Source organism: Myotis myotis, unplaced genomic scaffold (assembly GCF_014108235.1).
Source record: "Myotis myotis isolate mMyoMyo1 unplaced genomic scaffold, mMyoMyo1.p scaffold_m19_p_5, whole genome shotgun sequence".
NCBI classification, from domain to species: Eukaryota; Metazoa; Chordata; class Mammalia; order Chiroptera; family Vespertilionidae; genus Myotis; species Myotis myotis.
Genome location: NW_023416357.1, coordinates 108,643,470 through 108,665,704, shown reverse-complemented (window position 1 = coordinate 108,665,704; position 22,235 = coordinate 108,643,470). Strand labels below are relative to the sequence as shown.

Here is a 22,235-nt window from a genome sequence, read left to right as displayed (position 1 = left end):
GTAAAAGAAATGGGGGTGGGGGGAATCACTATCAAGCCCTGACCTGAGTGGCTCAGTTGGTTGGGCGGTGGCCCATCCACCAAGGGGTTCATTCCTGGTTTGATTCCCAGTCAGGGCACATGCCCAGTAGGGGACGAGTAGGAAGCAGCCCAGCCCACAGATGTTTCTCTCTCTTCCTAAAAATAATTTTTAAAAAATCATTATCAAATTTCCTAATGTTTGTTGGAAGAAAAGAGTGAACAGTTGGTTACAACAGTGAAATGGCTTAAGCTTAAATTAATAGGCAACAGACCCATTTGTTCATTTTCATAGTAGTTTTATTTGGTTTTTAGAAAAATATATACAATTACTGGAACCACAGTTCTCTTAAATAGTTTTAAATTAAAGTATGCAAGTGCGAGGAGTCATCCATTTCCACAGTTAGAATGATGCCAACACTGTTCAGTAAAGCAGCAGATGGGGTTCCTGCAGCCAAGGCCAACCACTGACAGGAGCCGCAGGCACTGAGCAGGTCAGCAGCTCAGACAGCACAGGAGAGCTTTTCCCCGTTTGTATTTAAGAAAGGAAATAGGTGTGTGCGCGGCTACCCTAACACTGCACTTTGCGTGAACACACCTGGATGGGGGTGCAGGCCTTGGGGATGGAGCGCAGGCTGACAGGCGGACCTGGGTCCAGCAGAGCTCGCCTTTCTGCAGGGTGCTCAGTGCTTTAGGTCTGTTAGGATCACCTGTCACAGTGCGACTGGTAGCAAAGGAAACTCTAAGGTGTGGAGTATTGGTTAATACTGTTTCTTTGGATTAGACCCCTACTTTCTCCGAAATGGTCTTCCTGAATTCACAGTATCCACCAGTGCTCGGGGACAGTTCAGGTTGGTGGTTGGCTTCCACATTTTTGAGAAGGTAAGCCAGGAGGCAGCAGGGATCGCCTTAGCTCCGCTTCTCCGGCCCTTTCCCAGTGTAGTAGGCACTGTGTATGTAAGTACATCCTGTGAAGGCTCCAGGCCTACCTCTCCAGGAGCACAGCTCTGCCCCCACTGCTCGGGGCTTCTCAAGAATGGCAGCCTAGTCAGCGCCAGCCAGAGGCCAGTTTGTCATGGGAGGGGCTTACTGCGGGGCTGAAAGGGACCTGGGTTAGGAAGCTGATACCAGGAGCCATCCTCTTTCCTCACTGTACATACACACTTGCTGACTCAGCAAAGTAGTGAGCAACTTCAGGCTTTGGGGTCTACAAACATGTCTGAGTGGGAGAAGGGTGATGGGAGATAGGAAATGAGCAGGGGAGCTGGAGGCCCCATTAAGGGGAGGGGAGAGAGCGATATTTCATTCTCTGCTCGTCAATCTCCTGCTTCGTCTTCTGGATGCAGCTGAAGATCTCCTCAAAGAGCGCTTTGTATTCGGGAGGTGGTGTGCTGGTGGGGGACCCAGCAGGCTCGGGGGCACCAGCAGTGGGTGGGTCCCTGGAAGCTGGGTCCCTGGCTGGAGCCCTGGCAGTCTGCACAGCCTTGTGGGATAGGGAGTCCCCCTCCTGCTGTTGGCACTTCTTCAGCAGCTCCTCGTACTTGGCCTTCAGGGCGCTATACTGTGTGTCCACTTCCTGCAGCAGGGACACACCCCTCTGCTTCACAGCCTTGGCCCTCCGGATGCAGGTCTCCTCGTGGCCCTTCACGATGTCACCGCTGGCCAAGCTGCTGAGCACCGTCTCACTGCTGCTGCGCTTGAGGGGCCTCCGCTGGGCCTCGGGCACAGTCAGCAGCATCTCCTCCAGCAGGCTCTGGCCAGGCTCTTTGAAAGGGACAAACAGGGAGTCGGGTACCAGCTTTTCAACCCCATTCACAAAGGGACGCTCCGCCTGCAGCACCCGCCGCATTTCAGCCACCTCAGCCTCCAGCTCCAGCGCCCGGGCCTGGTAGGCGCCAGTGGCCCCCAGCTGCTGCTCCAGCTCATTGTTCTCCTTCAGCACAAGCCCGTACTCCTCCTCCAAGGCCACCCGCCTCTGCCGCTCCAGGCTCAGCTGTGCCTGCAGCGTCCTCACTGCCTTCTTCAAATGCTTGTTTTCTTCTTCGTCGGGGCTTGGCTGACTTGGCAAGGAAGTGATCTTTTCTGCAAACACATGGTCATACACAAAGTGTCTAGGGAAAATATGGAAAGAATATATTAACCAAGCAAACTGAGAATGGTGAGAGGAAGAGTCGTGATTCTTTTCAGCTAAATGTTTTTGAGGAGCTGTGACAGGGACCGAATTTTTGCCTATTCCTCACTAGAGCAATGGCTAAAAAGAAATTGTGTGAAGTGGGCAAATAAAACAGATTTGAAAATAGAATTTTTAGACTAACTTTTTTAAATATGAAAAGTGTCCAGAACACCCATTCCGAAAGACCAGTGGTCTATTAGCTTTCAAGGGAGCCAGAACGGCCAGTGTTCTAGGTCTTGGAGAGGTTAGACTCTCCAGGGTAGTCTTAAAAATTACTGATGCCTGCGCCCTAACTGGTTTGGCTCAGTGGATAGAGCGTCCCTGTGGACTGAAGGGTCCCAGGTTTGATTCTGGTCAAGGGCATATACCTTGTTTGTAGGCACATCCCCAGTGGGGGTTGTGCAGGAGGCAGCTGATCAATGTTTCTCTCTCATCAGTGTTTCTAACTCTCTATCCCTCTCCTTTCCTCTCTGTAAAAAAATCAATAAAATATATAAAAAAAGTTTTTTTTAAAAAAAATAAATTACTGATGTCTGCAACCTCCCCCCTTGTCCGCCCCCCCCCCCCCCCCCCCATGCTGACCTAAATGGTCTGCTGCCTGGACTTGGGTTTTTCCAAGCTCTCTGTGTGGTTCATAATATGCAGCCATTGCTGTAGTGGTTTTTAACCAGGAGTGCACATCAGACTCACCTGGCAGCTTTTTACCCACACCCAGAGGTTCTGATTTAGGCTGAGGGAATCACTTGTATTGCAGTTGGAAAAACTCAGCAGGTGATCTGATGAACCAAGCCAAGGGTGAGAACCATCAAACACAGAGCTGGCCCCTCTCCCTGTTCAGGATCCTTGGCAACTTGTAACTGTATTTATCTGTGTGAAGATTTGTTCATCTGCCTCTCATGGGATGGAAAACTCCTTGAAGGAGGGCAGAAGCTATGTCTATTTTACTTGCCACTCTTCATGTCTAGCATAGCACCTGACCACAGCAGGTGCTCAATAAATAGTTTTAACTAAAAATTCAATCTCATAACTAAATTATAAAGGCATTTGGTTAGGCACAAAAACCGTTCACTGGGATTTCTGTTTTACTGAAGTTTCAATTTTTTTCTTCACTCTAGTGTAAAATATAACCCCCAAATTTGTAGTCTATCAGAAGTACTGCATTTTATCTTAAACTAAGATTTAGCACATTAATAACATGGAAATAAATGCTCCCAAGACTTTAGAAAATGAATTTCCATGAAATTGCTAATGCCCAAGAACTCTATGATTTGCAGTTAGTGGTTTGTTCAAACCACTGGTGGTCTAACAGCCACGTGACGTTTCTTAAATATATTTTGAGTCTACAGGAATGCAGATGGCATCTGTGTGGAGATGCTCCTGTATGTGCATGCGCTGTGGAAGGTGGGCTCTTACTGGCGTAAGTCATACAGCTCTTTCAGACCCGAGAAGCTGGGTGCTGACTTTTGGCCACACTTCCCCTGGCTCCTTCTCCCTTGGCCAGATGACTTCAGCTCCTCCACTTGGCCCTGGAGGTGATCGATGTTGGCTTGCAGGCATTCGATTGTTTCAGTCAGGCTGTGAGGGAAGACAGAGCCATTGCTGCTTGTCACATGAAATTGAGGGCATAGCAGTGAGGAGCGATTAGCTGCCAGTCGCTCAAACTGGGCTTTCTTAATTGGAAGGGACTGCTCCCTAATCTATTCTTCATAAAGAATTAAACCTTACCCCACACTAACCCAAACCCACGACAGTCATGCTCTGTTCTAGTTTACACTAAATGACTCCCGTGCCCCGGGCTTCCTCGATGAATTTTAGAAAGTTTACCTCAGAATCTTCTGCTGTGAGGCCTTGCTGTCGGCAACAAGCTTTTGATTTGTTTCTTCCAGCTCCCTTGCAGTGACATCTAGCTGCTCATAAACCTTCGCATGCTGCTCATTCATCTGCCGCAGGAGCTCCACCTGCTTGGTCAGGTACTGGAAGAGAAGGTGGATGCGCCCAGTCACACAGTGAACACCTGAGACGCCTGCCGCCCTCCAGCACCACTGGGGTCCTGCAATGCAATTCTGACACCAACTCCCTGGAGTCAGTGACCCCACAGGTCGTGAGGCTCAGTTTCACAAAACTGCCCACACTTCAGATGCAAGTCCCATGGGTTGCCTGTACTTCTGGCCAACCACCTATAATTTGGAGGTTCCCATGACCTCCCCTTAGGTTCAATAATTTGCTACAACAATTCACAGAACTCAAGAAAGTGCTTCACATGCAGTTATGGTTTATTTATAAAGGAATCAACTCAGGAACAGCCAAAAAGAAGAGATGACAGGGCAAGCTGGGGCTAGGGAGGGCAATGTCCACCCCTCTCCAGACACACCACCCACCCTCCTAGCACCTCGTTTCAGAGTTTCATCAAAGCCTCATTACATAGGCACGACTGATTAGATCATCACCATGTCGCCATTGGTGCCTGAGTGCAATCTCCAGTCCCCCTCTCCTCCCCAGAGGCTGGAGCTGGGCTGAGAGTTCTAGCCTTCCTCTGGCAACCAGTTCCGATCCTATCAGTCAGGACATTCCAAGGTTTTTATGAGCTCTATGCCAGGAACTGGGGACAAAGAGCAAATATGTAATTTCTTAAAAATATATACTAGTATTTTTTTTATTGATTTCAGAGAGGACGGGAGAGGGAGAGAGAGAAACATCAATGATAAGAGAAAATCATTGATTGGCTGCCTCCTGCATGCCCCGTAATGGGGATCAAGCCCGCAACCTGGGCATGTGCCCTGACCGGTAATCGAACTGTGACCTCCTGGTTCCATGAGTTGATGCTAAATCACTGGGACACACCAGCCAGGCTGTATAATTTCTATTACACCACAATACCACAGGTTTATTTTATGAAAAGAGGAACTTTAAATCCCAATTAAGCTACCTGTCTTCAGAGAAGGTGAGTCCAGGCCATGCTCTACATGCTCAGTTCCCCTCGTGCTTACCAACCCCCTGTGCACCACAGAGGGCAGTCAAGCCTTACAAAGCACACAACATGCAAAATTCACACTCAGTAGGAAGAAGAATCTCGTGAGAGAGAGAGTGATCTCACAGAGAAAAAGCACAGAAAACATGATCATGTTTAAGCAAAAATTTCATGTTTTACAGAAATAAGAAAGCCTAAAGTGGAGGATTTCAGGTGATTTGCACTTGGAAAAAAAATCATTTTCTTTTTCTCTAAGTAAAAAAAAAACTGAAGGGGGTGTGGTGATAACATTGATTTAACCAGAAAGATAGTTTAGCTCATTATTCAAAGACTTGTTATTCTTAATTCTGAAAATGTTATCACCATAATCCTTATTCATGAAAAATTACTTATTTTGGTGCTGCTACACTACTTTCTAAATGGCAAGGATAAGGGGAATAATCATAGTCTAATCAATGCCTTGGCATTCAGTTACTTTGATTTCCTACTCGATTCCACCTGAAGACACAGAAACAGTAATATTCCAAATGAAATATTTATAGGACTTCTCTGGAAAGAAAAAAGGTAAGTCTGAAGCATTACAATGACCAAATGGCAACAGACCAAAGATATTACTTTAAAAACACGTTTCTTGGCTTTTTATAGAGCTACTAGAGGCCTGGGGCACAAGATTCGTGCACTGGGGGTGGGGAGTGGGGTTCTTCAGCCCGGCCTATGCCCTCTCGCAGTCCGAAACCCCTCACTCCTTACTGCCTGCCTGCAGCAGAGGTGGGAGAGGCTCCTGCCACTGTCGCTGTGCTTGTCAGCCATGAGCCCGGCTTGTGGCTGAGCAGTGCTCCCCCTGTAGGAGTGCACTGACCACTAGGGGGCAGCTCCTACATTGAGCATCTGCCCCCTGGTGATCAGTGCTCATCATAGTGACTGGTGGTTCTGCCATTCAGTTAATTTGCATATTATGCTTTTATTATATAAGATACAAGTATTTGCAAAGCTAACTGACTTTTCAAACAACAGGGTAAATGATCTGAATGGGCTCTTTAAACAGCAGTGTAGCAGAGCTGGAAGAAAACACATGGCCTTTTTTCAAATCTGGTCACATAACTTGGGAGCAACGTGTTGAGAAATCAGCTCTCACAATTTCAACTTCCTCATCTAAACTCTTGGGGCCAAAAGTGGTTTGGAAAATTCTTTAAAATTTAGAAAGACAACATGGCACATGCCACACACACTTTGTAACACCTCCAGTGAGGTCTGGGTATCACCCTGTAATCAAGCATTAATATTTCTGCATCAACAATTATGGTAAAGAGCATAAATAGTCTCAGTTCAGGGTTTGCTGCCAAATAAATTGCTGCAAACTTAAGGGGAAAAAATCTTGTTTTATAACCCTTTTGGGTTCAGAATTGTACAAGAGAGGTTGAAGATCGGTTCACACCCACTTATAGGTACTAATGAAAGGAGATAAGCAGCACAGTGCATGATCCCTGTGGAGTCTGTGCCTACTCTTTGCTCCAAGTCCCACTGGTTCTCCTGGTCCCTGGGACACTGACCAGTGAAGTCTCTTGGAAGAAGCCTTTCAGAACTGCAGGGGGGTGCTCTTAATCTTGTCCTCTGGCTATCAATGTCACAGCAGATTGCTGTCACTGACAGGCATGTGTTCAATCTCTTGGAGGAATACTGGAGTGGAAAAAAGGTTTAGAATTACAGGAAAATGTCCTATCTAATAAAGAGGGAATATGCTAATTGACCCCCATGCCGTCACAAAGATGGTGGCGCCCACAGTCACAAGATGGCCAGTGGGGGAGGGCAGTTAGGGGCGACCAGGCCAGCAGTGGAGGGCAGTTGGGGGCAACCAGGTCTGCAGGGGAGGGCAGTTGGGGGCGATGGGGCCGGCAGGGAAGCAGTTAGGCGTCGATCAGGCTGGCAGGGGAGTGGTTGGGGGTGATCAGGTTGGCAGGCAGAAGCGGTTAGGGGAAATCAGGCAAGCAGGCAGGTGAGCGGTTGGGAGCCAGCAGTCCTGGATTGTGAGAGGGATATCCTACTGCCCACAGGGATCGGGCCTAAACCGGCAGTTGGACATCCCCCAAGGGGTCCCAGATTGGAGAGGGTGCAGGCTGGGCCGAGGGACACCACCCCCCCCCCCCAGTGCACAAATTTTGTGTACCATAGTTTCAGAAAACTTTCAAGTTACTTTATACCAAGTATAGGAGGACCAGTTGGTGTCAGGATGGCCGAGTGGTCTAAGGCGCCAGACTCAAGCTCCGCTTCCCAAGTATAGGAGGACCGGAAAATGGCTGCCGACGGGAAGGCAGGCTGCAAGATAGTGCGTGAGTGGGAGAACAAAGGGAGAGTGTGTGGTCGCACGGGGAGTGTGTGTTTGTGAGTTGAGGGACAGCTATATTCCAGGGGACTGTTGGGGACTGCCAGACGGGGTTCCCCTGACTGGACAGCTTCCATGCTGTTGGGATCCCTCCCAGAGTGACCAGCTCTGACGTGAAGACCATGCCATCTTGAAGGGGAGAGGTGATGTTGTCAGAAGCCTGAAAATCCCAGGAATCTACAACAATGGCACCCGGCGAACTGTGAGCCTGGGAACACCGGTCCCCAAGTGGCCGAGCACGTGGATTCGAAGGAGCTCTGCACCCCCTCACGGGAAGGTCAGAGTTCGCCTGGGTTTCGGGCAGGACAGAGAAACGCGTGTGGCGAGAGGTGGAGGAAAAGTCTGTGGCTGTTGGGGCTGGCATGATCTGCGAATGATGAAGGGGATCTGCAGGGCTGCTAACAGAAGGGAACTCTACAAACAACAACCCATAACTGAACTGGGTGCAAAAGGGCAGCCTAAAAATTTTAACAGTGTGCCGGCTGCTGAGACCCAAGGGGAAAAAAGAGTGCACAGACTTGCACTGGAGTTCATGCTCTTACTCTGGCTGGTTTTCTCGCTCTCTCTTTTTTTAATTTTTCTTTTTCTTCTTTAAAACCTTGCTTTTGATTACTAAGCCCAATACATAGGATCACCCAATTGGGGACACTCTAAGAAACTGCAGGGGAAAGTTGTTTTTGTGGAACCTGGGGATCAGAGTGGGGAATAAAGATCAGAGAATCATCTCTGGGGCAGCCCATTCCCCCAAACCAGTATTAAGTGCCACAGGGAAAACAAAATCTAAGCACTAGCTAGAGAGGACCTATAGACACGGAGGTCAATCCAGAAACATTGCCACCCAGGGGTTGAATCACAAGTTGACTCTTGTGTAAACACAAATAAAGGAGCATAAGAAACAAAGAAGTACTGCCTGCTTAAAAATCAGGACTGTGGCTTATAATACAGAGGAGCAGTGGAACGCAGGGAACTTCAATACTGTCCTGACTAGGAAACAGATGTGCCAAACAGAACAGTAGAGGAAATGAATGACCTTCACTACTGCACATTTTTATTTTTTTCATCTTTTACTTAAGAAACTAAATTTTTTTTCTTTTTTCCTTACTTGATTTTACTTTTTTAATTATTACACTTTTATTTTTAATCAGTATTATTACTACTACTATTTTACCTTTTTTTTTTTTTAAAAAGTGTAATTTTATTTTCTCTTTATTTTGGTATTAGTGTTCTACATTCTATTTTCATCTTTCCTTTAGCATCATTTTACGCCATCTCAACTTTACCTTTATGCCAACACTCTCTTCCTCACTTTTCTCCTTTTGTTGTCCTGTTTCTCTTACCCTATTCCTGCTTTAGATTTCCCCTATTCCTTCTTTTTACCCCATTAAAATTTCACCCTACTTATATATCTAATTTCTAATCCCCTGCTTTAAGTCCATACACACCTCTCTATTCTCTTTCTTCACTATCCAAATTTTTTTCTCTGTCGTTTTGTTGTTGTTTGCTTGATTGTTGAATATATTGCGTTTTTTTATGCTTGTGAGATTGTTTCACTTTTTCTTTTTTTGGTTATTTTTTGCTGTTTTCCCTCGCCTCACTTGATATTAGTTGTTCTTGGTAGTCTGCATTCATCTCTAGGTTTGTTGCTGGCTTTTGTTGGGATTAGTGGCTGTTCTATTGGAGTTTTCTCCCCATAGAAATAGTTTTTTCCCCTCTTCTATTTCATTCTTTCTTTTCTCTCTTACTTTTTTCCCCCTTTTCCCAATTTCATTTTTGCACTTTCCCCCCTTTTTTCTTTTTCTCCTCTCTCTCTCTCTCTCTCTCTCTCTCTCTCTCTCTCTCTCTCTCTCTCTCTTTCCTGTCTTCCTCCCTCTTTCCCTCCTTTCCTTCCCTTCCCTTCCCTTCCCTTCCCTTCCCTTCCCTTCCCTTTCCTTCCCTTTCCTTTCCTTTCCTTTCCTTCCTTCCTTCCTTCCTTCCTTCCTTCCTTCCTTATCCCCCAACTCTCTTTTCTCTGGTGATCACCTTTATTTGGGGTTATTAGTCTTGTGAATACATTTGTGTTCAGTGCCTTGTGCGTTGTGCGTTGGTGTGTTGTATTTTGTGCCTTTAAATCAACGCAGGAGAGAGAGAACTACATAAGCAGACACCCGGAGAAGAGAGATCATGGGGAGGCAAAGAAACAGCCTGCATATGAAAGAAAAACAGGTATCACCAGAAAAGGAAGTAAATGAAATCGAGGCAAGCAACCTGTCAGAGAAAGAATTCAGAGAAATGGTCATAAGGTGGATGAAAAGAATGGAAGACAAATTCAACAATATGTGTAAGAACCAAGAGGAAATGAAAAAGAACCAAGAAGAAATGAAAATGACATCACTGTTATAAAGAACTCAATAGAAAGCATCAACAGTAGACTAGAAGAAGCAGAGGACCGCAACAGTGAGCTAGGAGACAAGGTAGGAAACAATACCCAAGCAGAGCAGCTTCTAGAAAAAAAAAAAATTAAAAAGCAGGAGGAGAGCCTAAGAGAGCTTTGTGACAACATGAAACAAAACAACATCTGCATAATAGGGGTGCCAGAAGGAGAGGAAACTGAGCAAGGAATAGAAAACCTGTTTAAAGAAATAATGACAGAAAACTTCCCTGATATAGGGAAGAAAAAACTCATACAAATCCAAGAAGCTCAGAGCCCCAAAGAAAATGAACCCCAAAAGACCAACGCCAAGGCACATTATAATTAAATTGGCAAACTCCAACAACAAAGTAAGAATCTTAAAAGCAGCCAGAGAGAGACAGAAAGTTACCTATACCAAGTATAAGTCTCAAATACTCTTTGGGACCTATCCACAACAACTTAAAAGAAGGCTAATGCATGGACCAGACACTACATATTAATATACAACCGGAACTGTTCCTGCCTCGTGACTGAAATATTCCTATCTTTGCAGGACACATCTACCCCATAAAGGGCAGGTGAGAAGCCAATTCCCACAGAAGCCTTTGGGTGGGCAAAGGCTCAGAGAAAAAAGACAGCCAAATGGGAGACAGTGGGCTAGTGGCTAAGAGCATAGGCTTTAGGATCAGAATCTGGTTTGAGGTCCCACTTTGCCATTTTTAACTGGGTGACTTTCAGCAAGTAACTGAATTTTTCTAAGGTGAGATCACCTTATCATCTACCTCATAAAGGTGCTATGTCTGTAAAGGGTTCAGCATGGTATCTGGCATATGAAAAAACTGTTCAATAAGAGGTAACTATTGTTATCTTTATGTAGTTCCAGTTTTCAAACTTTACATGTGCCAAGATTCATCTGGAGGATTACTGAAGTATAGAAACCTGGGCCTTTCCCCTAGAGTTCTCATTCAGTGAGACTGAAGTAAAGCCAGAATTCTACATTTTTAGCAAAAACCCAGGTGATGTTAGTACAAGTGGTTCATGGATCACAATTATTAGAGAAATATTGATTTTGGACGTGGAAAATCCTGGAAGCTTCCCCTCTCCCAATGTCCTTTTCTTAGGTCTGGGAGATAGAAGCATTCACTTGGATAAACAAATAATTAAAAAAAATTTTTTTAAAATATATTTTTATTGATTTCAGAGAGAGATAGGAACATTAATGATGGGGATCATTGGTTGGCTGCCTTCTGCACACGCCCTACTGGGGATCGAGCCTGCAACTCGGCCATATGCTCTTGACTGGAATCAAACCTGGGACCCTTTAGTGTGCAGGCTGACGCTCTATCCACGGAGCCAAACTGACTAGAGCTAAAAAATACTTTGATTGACTTGAGAGAATGAAAAACATTAATTTGTTGTTCCACTTATTTATGCATTTATTGGATTCTTGCATGTGCCCTGACTGGGGATCCAACACACAACCTTGGTGTATCAGATGATGCTCTAACCAACTGGGTTACCCAGCAAGGGCAACAATTCTTAAGCTTAACCTAACCATTTCCCTTCTGAGGACTTAGTTTAGTTGCAGTTAGTCATTAAGATTAGGCTACAGCCCAGCAGGGGCTCAGTAGTTGAGCGTCAACACATGAACCAGGAGATCATGGTTTAATTACCGGTCAGGGCACATGCCCAGGTTGCAGGCTTGATCCCCAATGTGGGGTGTGCAGGAGGCTGCTGATCAATGATTCTCTCTCATCACTGATATTTCTATCTCTCTCTCCCTCTCCCTTCCTCTCTTATAAGTACCGCGCGCTAACCGATTGCGCCACTGGAGCTCCGATGAGATAAAAAAAATATATATTTTTAGAAAAGATTAGGCTAAATATTAACTGTATACAGTAGCATTCTCTACCATGTTATATTTTGATGTTTTTAGAATCATAATCCTCTGAAATCACATACTACTTACCTTAACCTCTTCCTAGCTTCTCAGCCCACCCAAATATTGAGTCTTTATAGATGGATAATCTTATCTACTACGTTATTAAACTTTCTATTATGGATAATTTCAAACATACAGTCAATCTTGTTTCATCGCTTCCATATTTCTCATCTTCAATCATTTTAAAGCAAATCTAAGACATCTAATTCAAGTATATACATATCTATGTATTTCTAAAAGATACACTTTTAATTTAACCATAATTCCAATCAACCTAAAAACTCCAATAATTCCTTAATATCATCTCTCATGTTTCAGTGTTAATCCTTTCCCAACTGTCTCTTAAATGTTTTTCCAGCTTCATCTGTTAGCTATTGTCTTCCTTATTTCACACTCAGTGGGGACATTTACCCTAAAGTTTTGGAGCTGCTTCACTCATGGTTCCTTGTCCTTTAAGACCTTTACCCTACTCTCCACTCACCTTTCTAATCCAGCAGTTAAACTGGGGTTCATGGATGAAATTGAGAGGGTCTTGTAAACTTGGATGTGGGGAAAGTTACACCTTCATCTTCACTACCTTCTAAATGAAATTTAGCATTTCCTTCTATTATGAACTAGTGGCCCAGTGCACAAAATTCATGCATATTAAAAGGAAATTAGAGGAAATATTTTAATATTGCTATTTGCCCTTTCTCTATAATAGAAGTGTCTGGCTGGCCCCACCCCCATTGGGCAACACCAAGACCCGGCCGGCCCCACCCCGTCAAGCCCCACCAAGTGGGGGACGCAGCCTACATCTCACGGCGCCAGGGCAGGAGGGTGTGGCCTCAGGTCCCCTGGCCCCAGCCCGCGCCACACAGTCTCACCCAGACCCACCGTACCACGAGACCTCAGACCTGCCACGCCAGGGGACCCATCAATGCATCTCCTGGTGACCAGTTGTTTGGTCATTACGGATGAAAATAAAGTCATGCATTTAAGCATGCACATTCATTTTCAATGTCTGATTTGTCTACGTTCTCTAAATTGCAAAACAAACAAGATCTTCAGCCAGATAGCATCATAATGCCAAGTTCTTTATATAATGACACATACCATTCTCTCCACTCAGTATGCTCCATTATAATGGATTAAATGTATGCGACTCATATGAAAGGCACCACTGCTTGCTCTTAATAGAGGAAACATTAGCTCATTACCTAAGGCCATAAGTGGTTTAAGTGGCATATACTGAGTTGAAGAACAGAAGGAAAAATAACAACAAAAAACAACGTTCAGTGCTGTGGATGGCAGAACCTCTCCTTTTCCCTTTGTTTTTTTCTGCTTTCCCCATGAACCTATTTGCACTCTCCTCAAAATCAACACAGAAGACAAAATCAGATGCTGTAATCTGCATTTTATAGTGCCATTTGTGTACAAAGAAGTGCTTTCCAATCTTTACTTTATTATTATTATTATTATTATTATTATTAATTATTATTTAAATCAATGCAGCTCAAACTTGCTCCCAAAGTTCCAGGAGGCAGGCCAACGTGGCTGTGCAGACACACCTTTGCTAGGTGCTGTCAGGCTTCAGAGTTGGGGCAGGGAAGATGCCAGGTGCTGCTGGAAACGAATCAGCTCTCCTCTCTATGTAGCGGGAGTCTTTTCATTATAAAATGCAAAGCAGCAGTCATTTTCCATTACCCCCATCCCCAGCCCTCCTCCTCTGGGGGCGTAGGAAGGGGCTGGAAGGATATTTACTCTCGGCTCTTTGATTTCTCTTATTTAACAGCCCAGTGGCAGCGCTTCTCTGAGCGCAACGCCAGCGGATCAGGGCTAGCCGCACCTGGAAGGCAAGCGGCAAAGCTGACCAGGGGCTATGACCAAGATCGAGCTGGGCTTGGGACATCGGGAAGCTGAAGGAGCCGGTTTAGGAAACCAGCGTATGTGGTGGTCCCCGGCACGCTATGTCGCTGTGTCGCACCGCAGTGCTTGGCTTCCCTCCACTCCTGCAGCTGGGAGAGTTGAGGCTGAGTGTTGGTGAAACTCGCTCACCTGTCGGAACCTGGGTTTGGGCAAGGAGCAGGGCCTGATGGCCAGAGCGCACGGGTCACAGCAACCTCGTCAGGCGGCTCTCCTCACGCCCAGACATCACAGCCAGGGTGCAGGTGTGGGGGCTGCTCCCGAAGACTCTAGGCCCCACCCCCACTCCGCACCCAAGCTCCCCGCTCTTCCCCTTTCACCCATAGGCACCACCGGCGTGGTGTGCCCCAAGGCTTGGTGTGCAGACACCAGGGTTGCAGGTTCAAGATGCTCCGCCTCCTCCTGGCACTTTGAGCCATAAGAGCCGGCAGGGACCTTTCCATTCGGTCTTGGTCTTTGGTCACTGCTGAGGTTTTCTGGACTCTCTAGGCCAGGGACAGCCAGGAACTTTGCCTCTGACCAACGCCGTGCCTGCAGCCTGCTTGGGGTACCCCCAGCCCCGGGAAAGCATGGGGGAGTGGCCGGCCTAGGTGAGATGCTGCGGGGTAGTGTGGGGGGCTGGCTAGCCGCCCCACCCTCAATTGGGGTGGGAGAGGCTGACCAGGGGTGGGGCCGGAGGAGGGGCTGGGTTTGCTTACGCCTGGGACAGACTGTGCTCGCAGCCCCGCCCACACCTCGCTGTGCACGCAGCCTGCTGATTGGTCCTTACATGACAGCATCCCAACAATTTGCATATTACCCTATTTAGATACACGGTGGTATTCATCACCAATAGAAATCTAGGAATTCACCACCAATTCTAGAAATTCACCACCAATTCTAGGAACTCATCATCGATAGAAATCTAGGAATTCACCAATAGAAACAATGATATTTTCATTGTTTGCAGCAGAAATCTTGATTTACACTATTTGAAATTATAGTAGTTTTTAGATTGTCATTAATGTATTCATAAAGATACACCTATATTACTAATCATACATCCTTTTTCCCCAACATTTTGATCTCCAAAGGGATGCATGACACAAAGTGGTCAAGAGTCCCAATTACCCTTCAGGCCTCTCTCTAAAGCCTTTTCAGACCACTTCTCCCAAGGCATCCCATTAATTTCCCTCAAAACACTTAACATCATAATAAATAACTGAACTGTTTACTTATTAATGTCATAGTTTCTTTTTTATAAGTATATATTTTTATTGATTTCCGAGAGGGAGAGAGATAGAAACATCAATGATAAGAGAGAATCATTGATCAGCTGCCTCCTGCATTTCCCCCTCCCCATCTGGGATCGAGCCCGCAACCCAGACATGTACCCTTGACAGGAACTGAACCCAGGACCCTTCAGTCTGCAGGCCAACGCTCTATCCACTGAGCCAAACTGGCTAGGGTTAGTCTTCCTTTTTTTTTTTAACCCAACTTTTTAGTATATATATTTTATTGATTTTTTACAGAGTGAAAGGGAAAGGGATAGAGAGTTAGAAACATCGATGAGAGAGAAACATCGATCAGCTGCCTCCTGCACACCCCCTACTGGGGATGTGCCCGCAACCATGGCACATGCCCTTAGCCGGAATCGAACCTGGGACCATTCAGTCTGCACGCCGATGCTCCATCCACTGAGCCAAACCGGTTAGGGCCTTCCTTTCTTTTTTCAATGTTTTTATTGATTTGAGAGAGAAAGGGAGAGTGATAGAAACATTGATGAGAGAGAAACATCAATTGGCTGCTTCCCACATGCCCCGCACTGGGGATCGATCGGGTCTGCAATCCAGGCGTGTGCTCTGACTGGGAATCCAACTGATGACCTCTTGGTTCATACATAGTTCAACAATCAACCACTGAATCACACTGGCCAAGCAATGTCGTTGTCTTTCTAAATCTCCCCTTATATATGTGGCCCATTTAGCACAATTTCTGACACATAGTAGAGACCTAAAAAATACTGGCTGAATGGCCATTTCTAGACTTCTCTTCACAACAGCTTGTCATGCTTTGTACAACTCAAGACTGTGACATGTCCAGAGACTTAAAGATTTTGAGAAGGGTTTTGGTTATAGCCCTCTCAGAAAGAGACTCAATTAGCCACCAATTCTCTCCCTTCTTATTGCATTTACAGATTATTTCCACATATTTATGCCCACAGCATACACACGCCTTGGTAATCTGAAAGAGAGTCATTTATAATCCCTACCAGGTATCATGTGAGTTCCAAATTGTTGCCCCTTTTTCAAGATGCTCAAATTAGAGTTATGGCCAAAATAAAGAAACAAATCAACATGCAGCGAAGCACAAAGAGCCTATTTGAAAAGCGAGGGAGACCCCTTCATTTGATATGTATGTGACAGCACTGGCTGGGGAGCTCAGTTGTTTGGAGCATCGTCCTGCTATGCCAAGGTTGCTAGATCTATCCCCACTCAGGGGACATATAAGAATTAACCAATGAATGCATAAATAAGTGGGACAACAAACTGATATTTCTCTCTTCCTCTCTCTCTAAAATCAATCATTTTTTTTTTTTTAAAGCCTGTGATAAAAACAAAATGAAATGATTTAGGAAGACCTTGTGATACTTTGCTCCTTACATAACTTGGCTTTAAAGATAATCCAAAAAATGGCAGGGAGCTTGTTTTCACATGGTCGGAGTTTAATCTTATTATTAAAACTAAGCAGAAAACCCTTCACTTCTCCAAGAATCTAGTAAAGGAGTCCAAATTGGTCAGCAACTTAAAAGAGAAATTATTAGATTTCTCAGCAAGTACTGACTTAAGGCCAGAGAATCATCAGTCTATGCTGCTTTAAGGCTTGCTTTCTGGAACTTTAAATGAGCACCTACCATTTTTTCCTGAATGTAGAAGGAAATGGATTAGTTCATTTTCTACCCTTAAAGGAACACAGATATACTTCTAATATTCTGGTTTTCTCAGTTCAGAATCTTTGATACACAGTTTCAAATGAATCTGACTGGATCCTAAAATTCAAGTGCCAAAAAGAGTTCATATACAAAAGTATTTGATATATTAAACAGGGGAAAGGGAGACATTTAAGCAAACAGTGGGAGGAGGACATGGGCGTAGCAAAAAGGGTCAACTTATAGGCAAGATTGTCAAAGTTTAAGTGCAGTGAGTTAGCTCAAACATGTCTTGAAATTTGCACAGAAGGTCACCTTAACTATGAACACAAGATTCAGGTTATGCACAAAAGCTACAAAATAGGCCACCTTTACTAATGAGGCAAACATGAAAAAGAAAGTCCCACAGGATTATATTAACATGTTAAGCGCCAAGTCTGTTTTGTTTTCCTTTCTGTTTAGCCCACAATATCCGATTTCACCGATATGCTGGCAGCACCAGTGACTGACGAGGTCCAGACGGAAAGTACAGAGTCAGTCACCGGTGACTAACATGGCACTTGACGTGTTAACTATTTGCAATTGTAGGACCTTGAGCTAGAATCCAGGAAAACACAGACAAGATGTGGGGAAGCATGGGACTTGGTTGGAAAGTCTGTAAGGAGGATTCTCTGAAAGGTTGGGGGCCTCTAGGGGACCTTGCCAAAGGCGGCAGCCCCTACCTTGACTTTTCCAAAGAAGTCTGAGCCTTGGGTGTATTACTGGGATCTTTATGTTTAGACTTCAAAACGTCCTTGTTTTAAAGACACTACAGATACATGTATTTTCTCAAGGATACTTACTCTGCTAATAGTATCTAGAGGTTAATTTTTAGTTCAGCTGTTGCTACCATAAAAGCCTAAGGAGGCAGGCAAATGGGGCTGTCTGGTTCCTTAAGCCAGGCAGTCCCTTAGCCCTCTCTTTCACACAAACACATGTCAGAATAATCATTCATCCATCACTCAGGGTCTGCTGTTAGTCCCGGCAACAATCCAAACTAAAAATGCCTAAGGAATGGAATGGAAATTTGGCTTCTATGCAATGTTGAGATTATTCTTATATTAAGAATTAAGCCCAAATCCTCTCAATATAGTATCAAAATGACATTCCACAATACTGAAGAAATATTTCCTATTACCTTTGAAAAGCCTTTTTACCCTGATTAAAATATTATTATTTACCCTTTAGGAAATTTAGGGGGGAGGGGGGGAGTATGAATGTGAAAATAAAAACCACCTCTAATTTCATTATTAAAAGTGTGGCTTGTTGTTGTTTTTTCCCTCATTAAATGTTTTTATTGATTTCAGAGAGGGAAGAAGAGGGAGAGATAGATAGAAACATCAATGATGAGAGAGAATCATTGATCAGTTGTCCCCTGCACGCCCCACACGGGGGATCGAACCGCAACCTGGGCATGTGCCCTAACCAGCAATTGAACCATTATAACTTTGTTCATGTGTCAACACTCAACCACTGAGCCACACTGGCTGGATAACTGTGCCTTGTTTTTAAGGTCTATTTTCTAGTAATTGAAATAAATTGATTTTTTCAGAATTAAGATTCATATATATATATATATATATATACACACACACACACACATATATATATATTATTGATTTTTTACAGAGAGGAAGGGAAAGAGACAGAGAGCTAGAAACATCGATGAGAGAGAAACATCGATCAGCCACCTCCTGCACATCCCCCACTGGGGAAGCGCCCGCAACCCAGGCACATGCCCCTGACCGGAATCGAACCCGGGACCCCTCAGTCGGCAGGCCGACGCTCTATCCACTGAGCCAAACCGGTTTCGGCAGAATTAAGATTCTTTTATTACTAAAATTCTTAAAACATGGATAAACTATGCAACAATTTATACTGTCCAAAATATATATACTTAAATAATTCTTCCCCTCAAAACAACCCTCTCCAATCACTATTCCTATCACTATTACACATGGAGCAAACAGGATCTGAGAGGTAATTCACATGCCTAAGGTCTGTAGCTATTTGATATAGAATGGAGGGCTTAAACCTGAACCTTCTAACACTGAGGCCAGAGTTCCTTCTACATAGGTAGAGACCCATAGTTTAGGAATTATTGAAAGAGTTTCATAAACTATTTATTGGTCTTGTTAAGATAACTGATTTCAACAAGTATTTATTGATTATCTAGTATGTGCAAAAGACCATGAATAAATAGAGCAACAGCCTTCAATGTTGCAATGGGAAATGAGGGAGGGGGGAGGAGAGAGTAAAATAAGTATAACATACAGTAAAATATTGATACGTGTAGTAAAGGAAGCATAAAATACTTTAAAATTTCCAAAGACATGAGATCTTAAAAGGATTCCTTAAAAGGCCAGACTACTTGTTCTTTTCTTTTACCCCCCCTTTTTTAAGATTTGATTTTTTTGTTTTGTTTTGTTAATCATCACCTAAAGATATTTTTGTCCCCGTTGATCTTTAGGGAGAGTGGAAGAGAGAGGGAAAGAAAGAGAAACATCGATGTAAGAGCAACACATTGATTGGTTGCCTCCTGCATGAGCCCTGACCAGGGCCAGGGCCTGGGCTGGGGAGCCTGCAACCATGGTATGTGCCCTTAAACCAGAATTGAACCTGGGACCCTATGATCTGTAGGCTGACGCTGTATCCACTGAGCAAAACTGGCTAGGGCTACCCTTTGTTGTTTTTTAAAATTTATATTTTTCAATTTCAGTTTACTTTCAATATTATTTTATACTAGAGACCCAGTGCATGAAAATTCATGCACTTGAGGCGGGGGAGGGTTGTCCTTCAACCCAGCCTGCCCCTCTCACAGTCCGGGAGCCCTCAGGGGATATCTGTGGGAGGTGACCGGGCGATCAGAGGAAGGTGCCACCCCCATCACCCCACTGCTGCTGCCACTGCCGGCCACTGCAGCCGCCTACCCTCGGCCCCCACGGCTTTGTCTGGAAGGACATCCAGTCTATCCAGTCTAATTAGCATATTACCCTTTTATTAGTATAGAAGATTAGTTTCAGGTGTAGAGCATAGTGGTTAGACAATCATATACTTTACAAAGTGTCCCCCCCAATATTTCTAGTACCCACCTGGCACCGTACAGTTATCAAAATATTATTGACTATATTCCCTATGCTGTACTTTACATCCCCATGGCTATTCTGCAACTACCAATTTTTTTTTTTAAAATATATTTTATTGATTTTTTACAGGGAGGAAGGGAGAGAGATAGAGAGTCAGAAACATCGATGAGAGAGAAACATCAACCAGCCGCCTCCTGCACATCCCCCACCGGGGATGTGCCCGCAACCCAGGTACATGCCCCTGACCGGAATCGAACCTGGGACCCTTCAGTCCGCAGGCCGACGCTCTATCCACTGAGCCAAACCGGTTTCGGCTGCAACTACCAATTTGCACTTCTTATTCCTTCACCTTCTTCACCCAGGCCCCAAATCCCCTTCCTCTCTGGCAACCATCAGTCTGTTCTCTGGATCTATGAGTCTGTTTTAGTTTTGTTTGTTCATTTATTTTGTTCTTTAGGTTCCACATGTAAGGGAGATTATATGGTATTTGTCTTTCTCTGACTGGCTTATTTCACTTAGCATAATACCCTCTAGGCCTATCCATGCTGTCCCAAATGGTAAGATTTCATTCTTTTTTATAGGCCAGACTACTCTGAGTGGGAGGGACAACTCCTGTGGGGATAATGAAGGTTCCAAGAAGAGAAGCAACACAAATACAAGGCTGTGGAGGCTGCTTCTATGATTCTTGGCACTTTAAGAGAATCTGATTTTGTTTGAGGGTGTCATCTCATTATTCTGCAAAGCTTCTTTCCTCCTTCTCACCTGGGGAAAAATTTGTTCTGAATTCTTGAAAAATTAGCTGCTCAGATTAACACTGAATAAAAGTGACAAAGGCTATAGGCATATCTGAAGTCAACCATTACTTTCAATAATTTAATCTCTTTACATTAGAAATGATGCCCAACATAATACTGATCCATTTTTTTTTACCTTTTTATATTTTTTTTATTATTATTATTATTTTAAATTTTAATTAAATCTTTATTGTTCAGATTATTACATTTGTTCCTCTTTTCCCCCCCCCATAACTCCCCTCCTCCCAGTTCCCACCCCACCCTCCGCCCTCACTCCCCACCCACTGTCCTCATCCATAGGTGCACGATTTTTGTCCAGTCTCTTCCCGCATCTCCCACACCCCTTTCCCCCCCAAGAATAGTCAGTCCATTCCCTTTCTATGTCCCTGATTCTATTATAATCACCAGTTCATTCTGTTCATCAGATTATTATTCACTTGATTCTTAGATTCACTTGTTGATAGATGCATATTTGTTGTTCATAATTTGTATCTTTACCTTTTTCTTCCTCTTCCTCTTCTTAAAGGATACCTTTCAGCATTTCATATAATCCTGGTTTGGTGGTGATGAACTCCTTTAGCTTTTCCTTATCTGTGAAGCTCTTTATCTGACCTTCAATTCTGAATGATAGCTTTGCTGGATAAAGTAATCTTGGTTGTAGGTTCTTGGTATTCATCACTTTGAATATTTCTTGCCACTCCCTTCTGGCCTGCAAAGTTTCTGTTGAGAAATCAGCTGACAGTCGTATGGGTATTCCCTTGTAGGTAACTGAGTTTCTTTCTCTGGCTGTTTTTAAGAATCTCTCTTTATCTTTTGCTCTTGGCATTTTAATTATGATGTGTCTTGGTGTGGTCCTCTTTGGATTCCTTTTGTTTGGGGTTCTCCGCGCTTCTTGGACCTGTAAGTCCATTTCTTTCACCAGGTGGGGGAAGTTTTCTGTCATTATTTCTTCAAATAGGTTACCAATATCTTGCTCTCTCTCTTCTTCTGGCACCCCTATAATTCTGATGTTGGTACGCTTGAAGCTGTCCCAGAGGCTCCTTACACTATTCTCGCATTTTTGGATTCTTTTTTCATTTTGCTTTTCCGGTTGGGTGTTTTTTGCTTCCTCGCATTTCAAATCATTGACTTGATTCTGGCGCTCCTCTGGTCTGCTGTCGGGAGTCTGTATAATATTCTTTATTTCAGTTAGTGTATGCTTAATTTCTAGTTGGTTCCCCAATATAACATCGAGGGTCTCATTAGTTTTCTTGTAGATCTCATTAAGTTTATCGGCGGCTTCTAAACAGTTCTTGAGAGACCTTAAAAGTGTGGTTCTGAACTCTATTATCTTCCATTGACAATTTTGTCCTGTTTCTTTGTCTCCGCATTTTGTTATGCTTCCTTGGTTCACCCCCTAGTGGTCTTTGTTCGCAGTCTTATAGTTAAACCTTGTTGTAGCTAATACCAGGGAGGGGTTGACCTCCAGGCCAATTGGCTATGAGAATCAGCTGTGTCAGCAGTGAGAGAACTTCTGTCCTCTAGGGACGTGCTAATCTAGCCTTTGCCTGAGGCTATCCGGCAAATGCCTCTGTGCAGGGCTTGGGCGGGGCGGGTCGCACAGGATCAACAGGGTGGGCCGGAGAGAGCAGTTA

The 22,235-nt window shown here is 44.3% G+C and overlaps 1 protein-coding gene across 3 annotated transcripts in view; it reads right to left on the bottom strand.

Annotated features, from left to right (window-relative positions):
* Nucleotides 1–299: 299 nt before the first annotated feature.
* The window catches only part of CDR2 (cerebellar degeneration related protein 2), a 46,921-nt gene continuing 24,985 nt past the window's right edge, over nt 300–22,235 (bottom strand). Inside the window, exons 2-6 of one of the 3 annotated variants that reach the window (XM_036308554.1) lie at nt 7,357–7,471; nt 6,709–6,835; nt 4,015–4,163; nt 3,604–3,765; nt 300–2,128 (exon numbers count right to left, since the gene is read on the bottom strand). In XM_036308554.1, the coding sequence (XP_036164447.1) occupies nt 1,294–2,128; nt 3,604–3,765; nt 4,015–4,130 (1,113 nt within the window). In that variant the 5' untranslated portion in view covers nt 4,131–4,163; nt 6,709–6,835; nt 7,357–7,471 and the 3' untranslated portion in view covers nt 300–1,293. Of the gene's footprint in view, nt 2,129–3,603; nt 3,766–4,014; nt 4,164–6,708; nt 6,889–7,356; nt 7,472–22,235 lie in introns of those variants that run through there. The other 2 variants (XM_036308555.1, XM_036308553.1) reach the window with 2 other exon arrangements.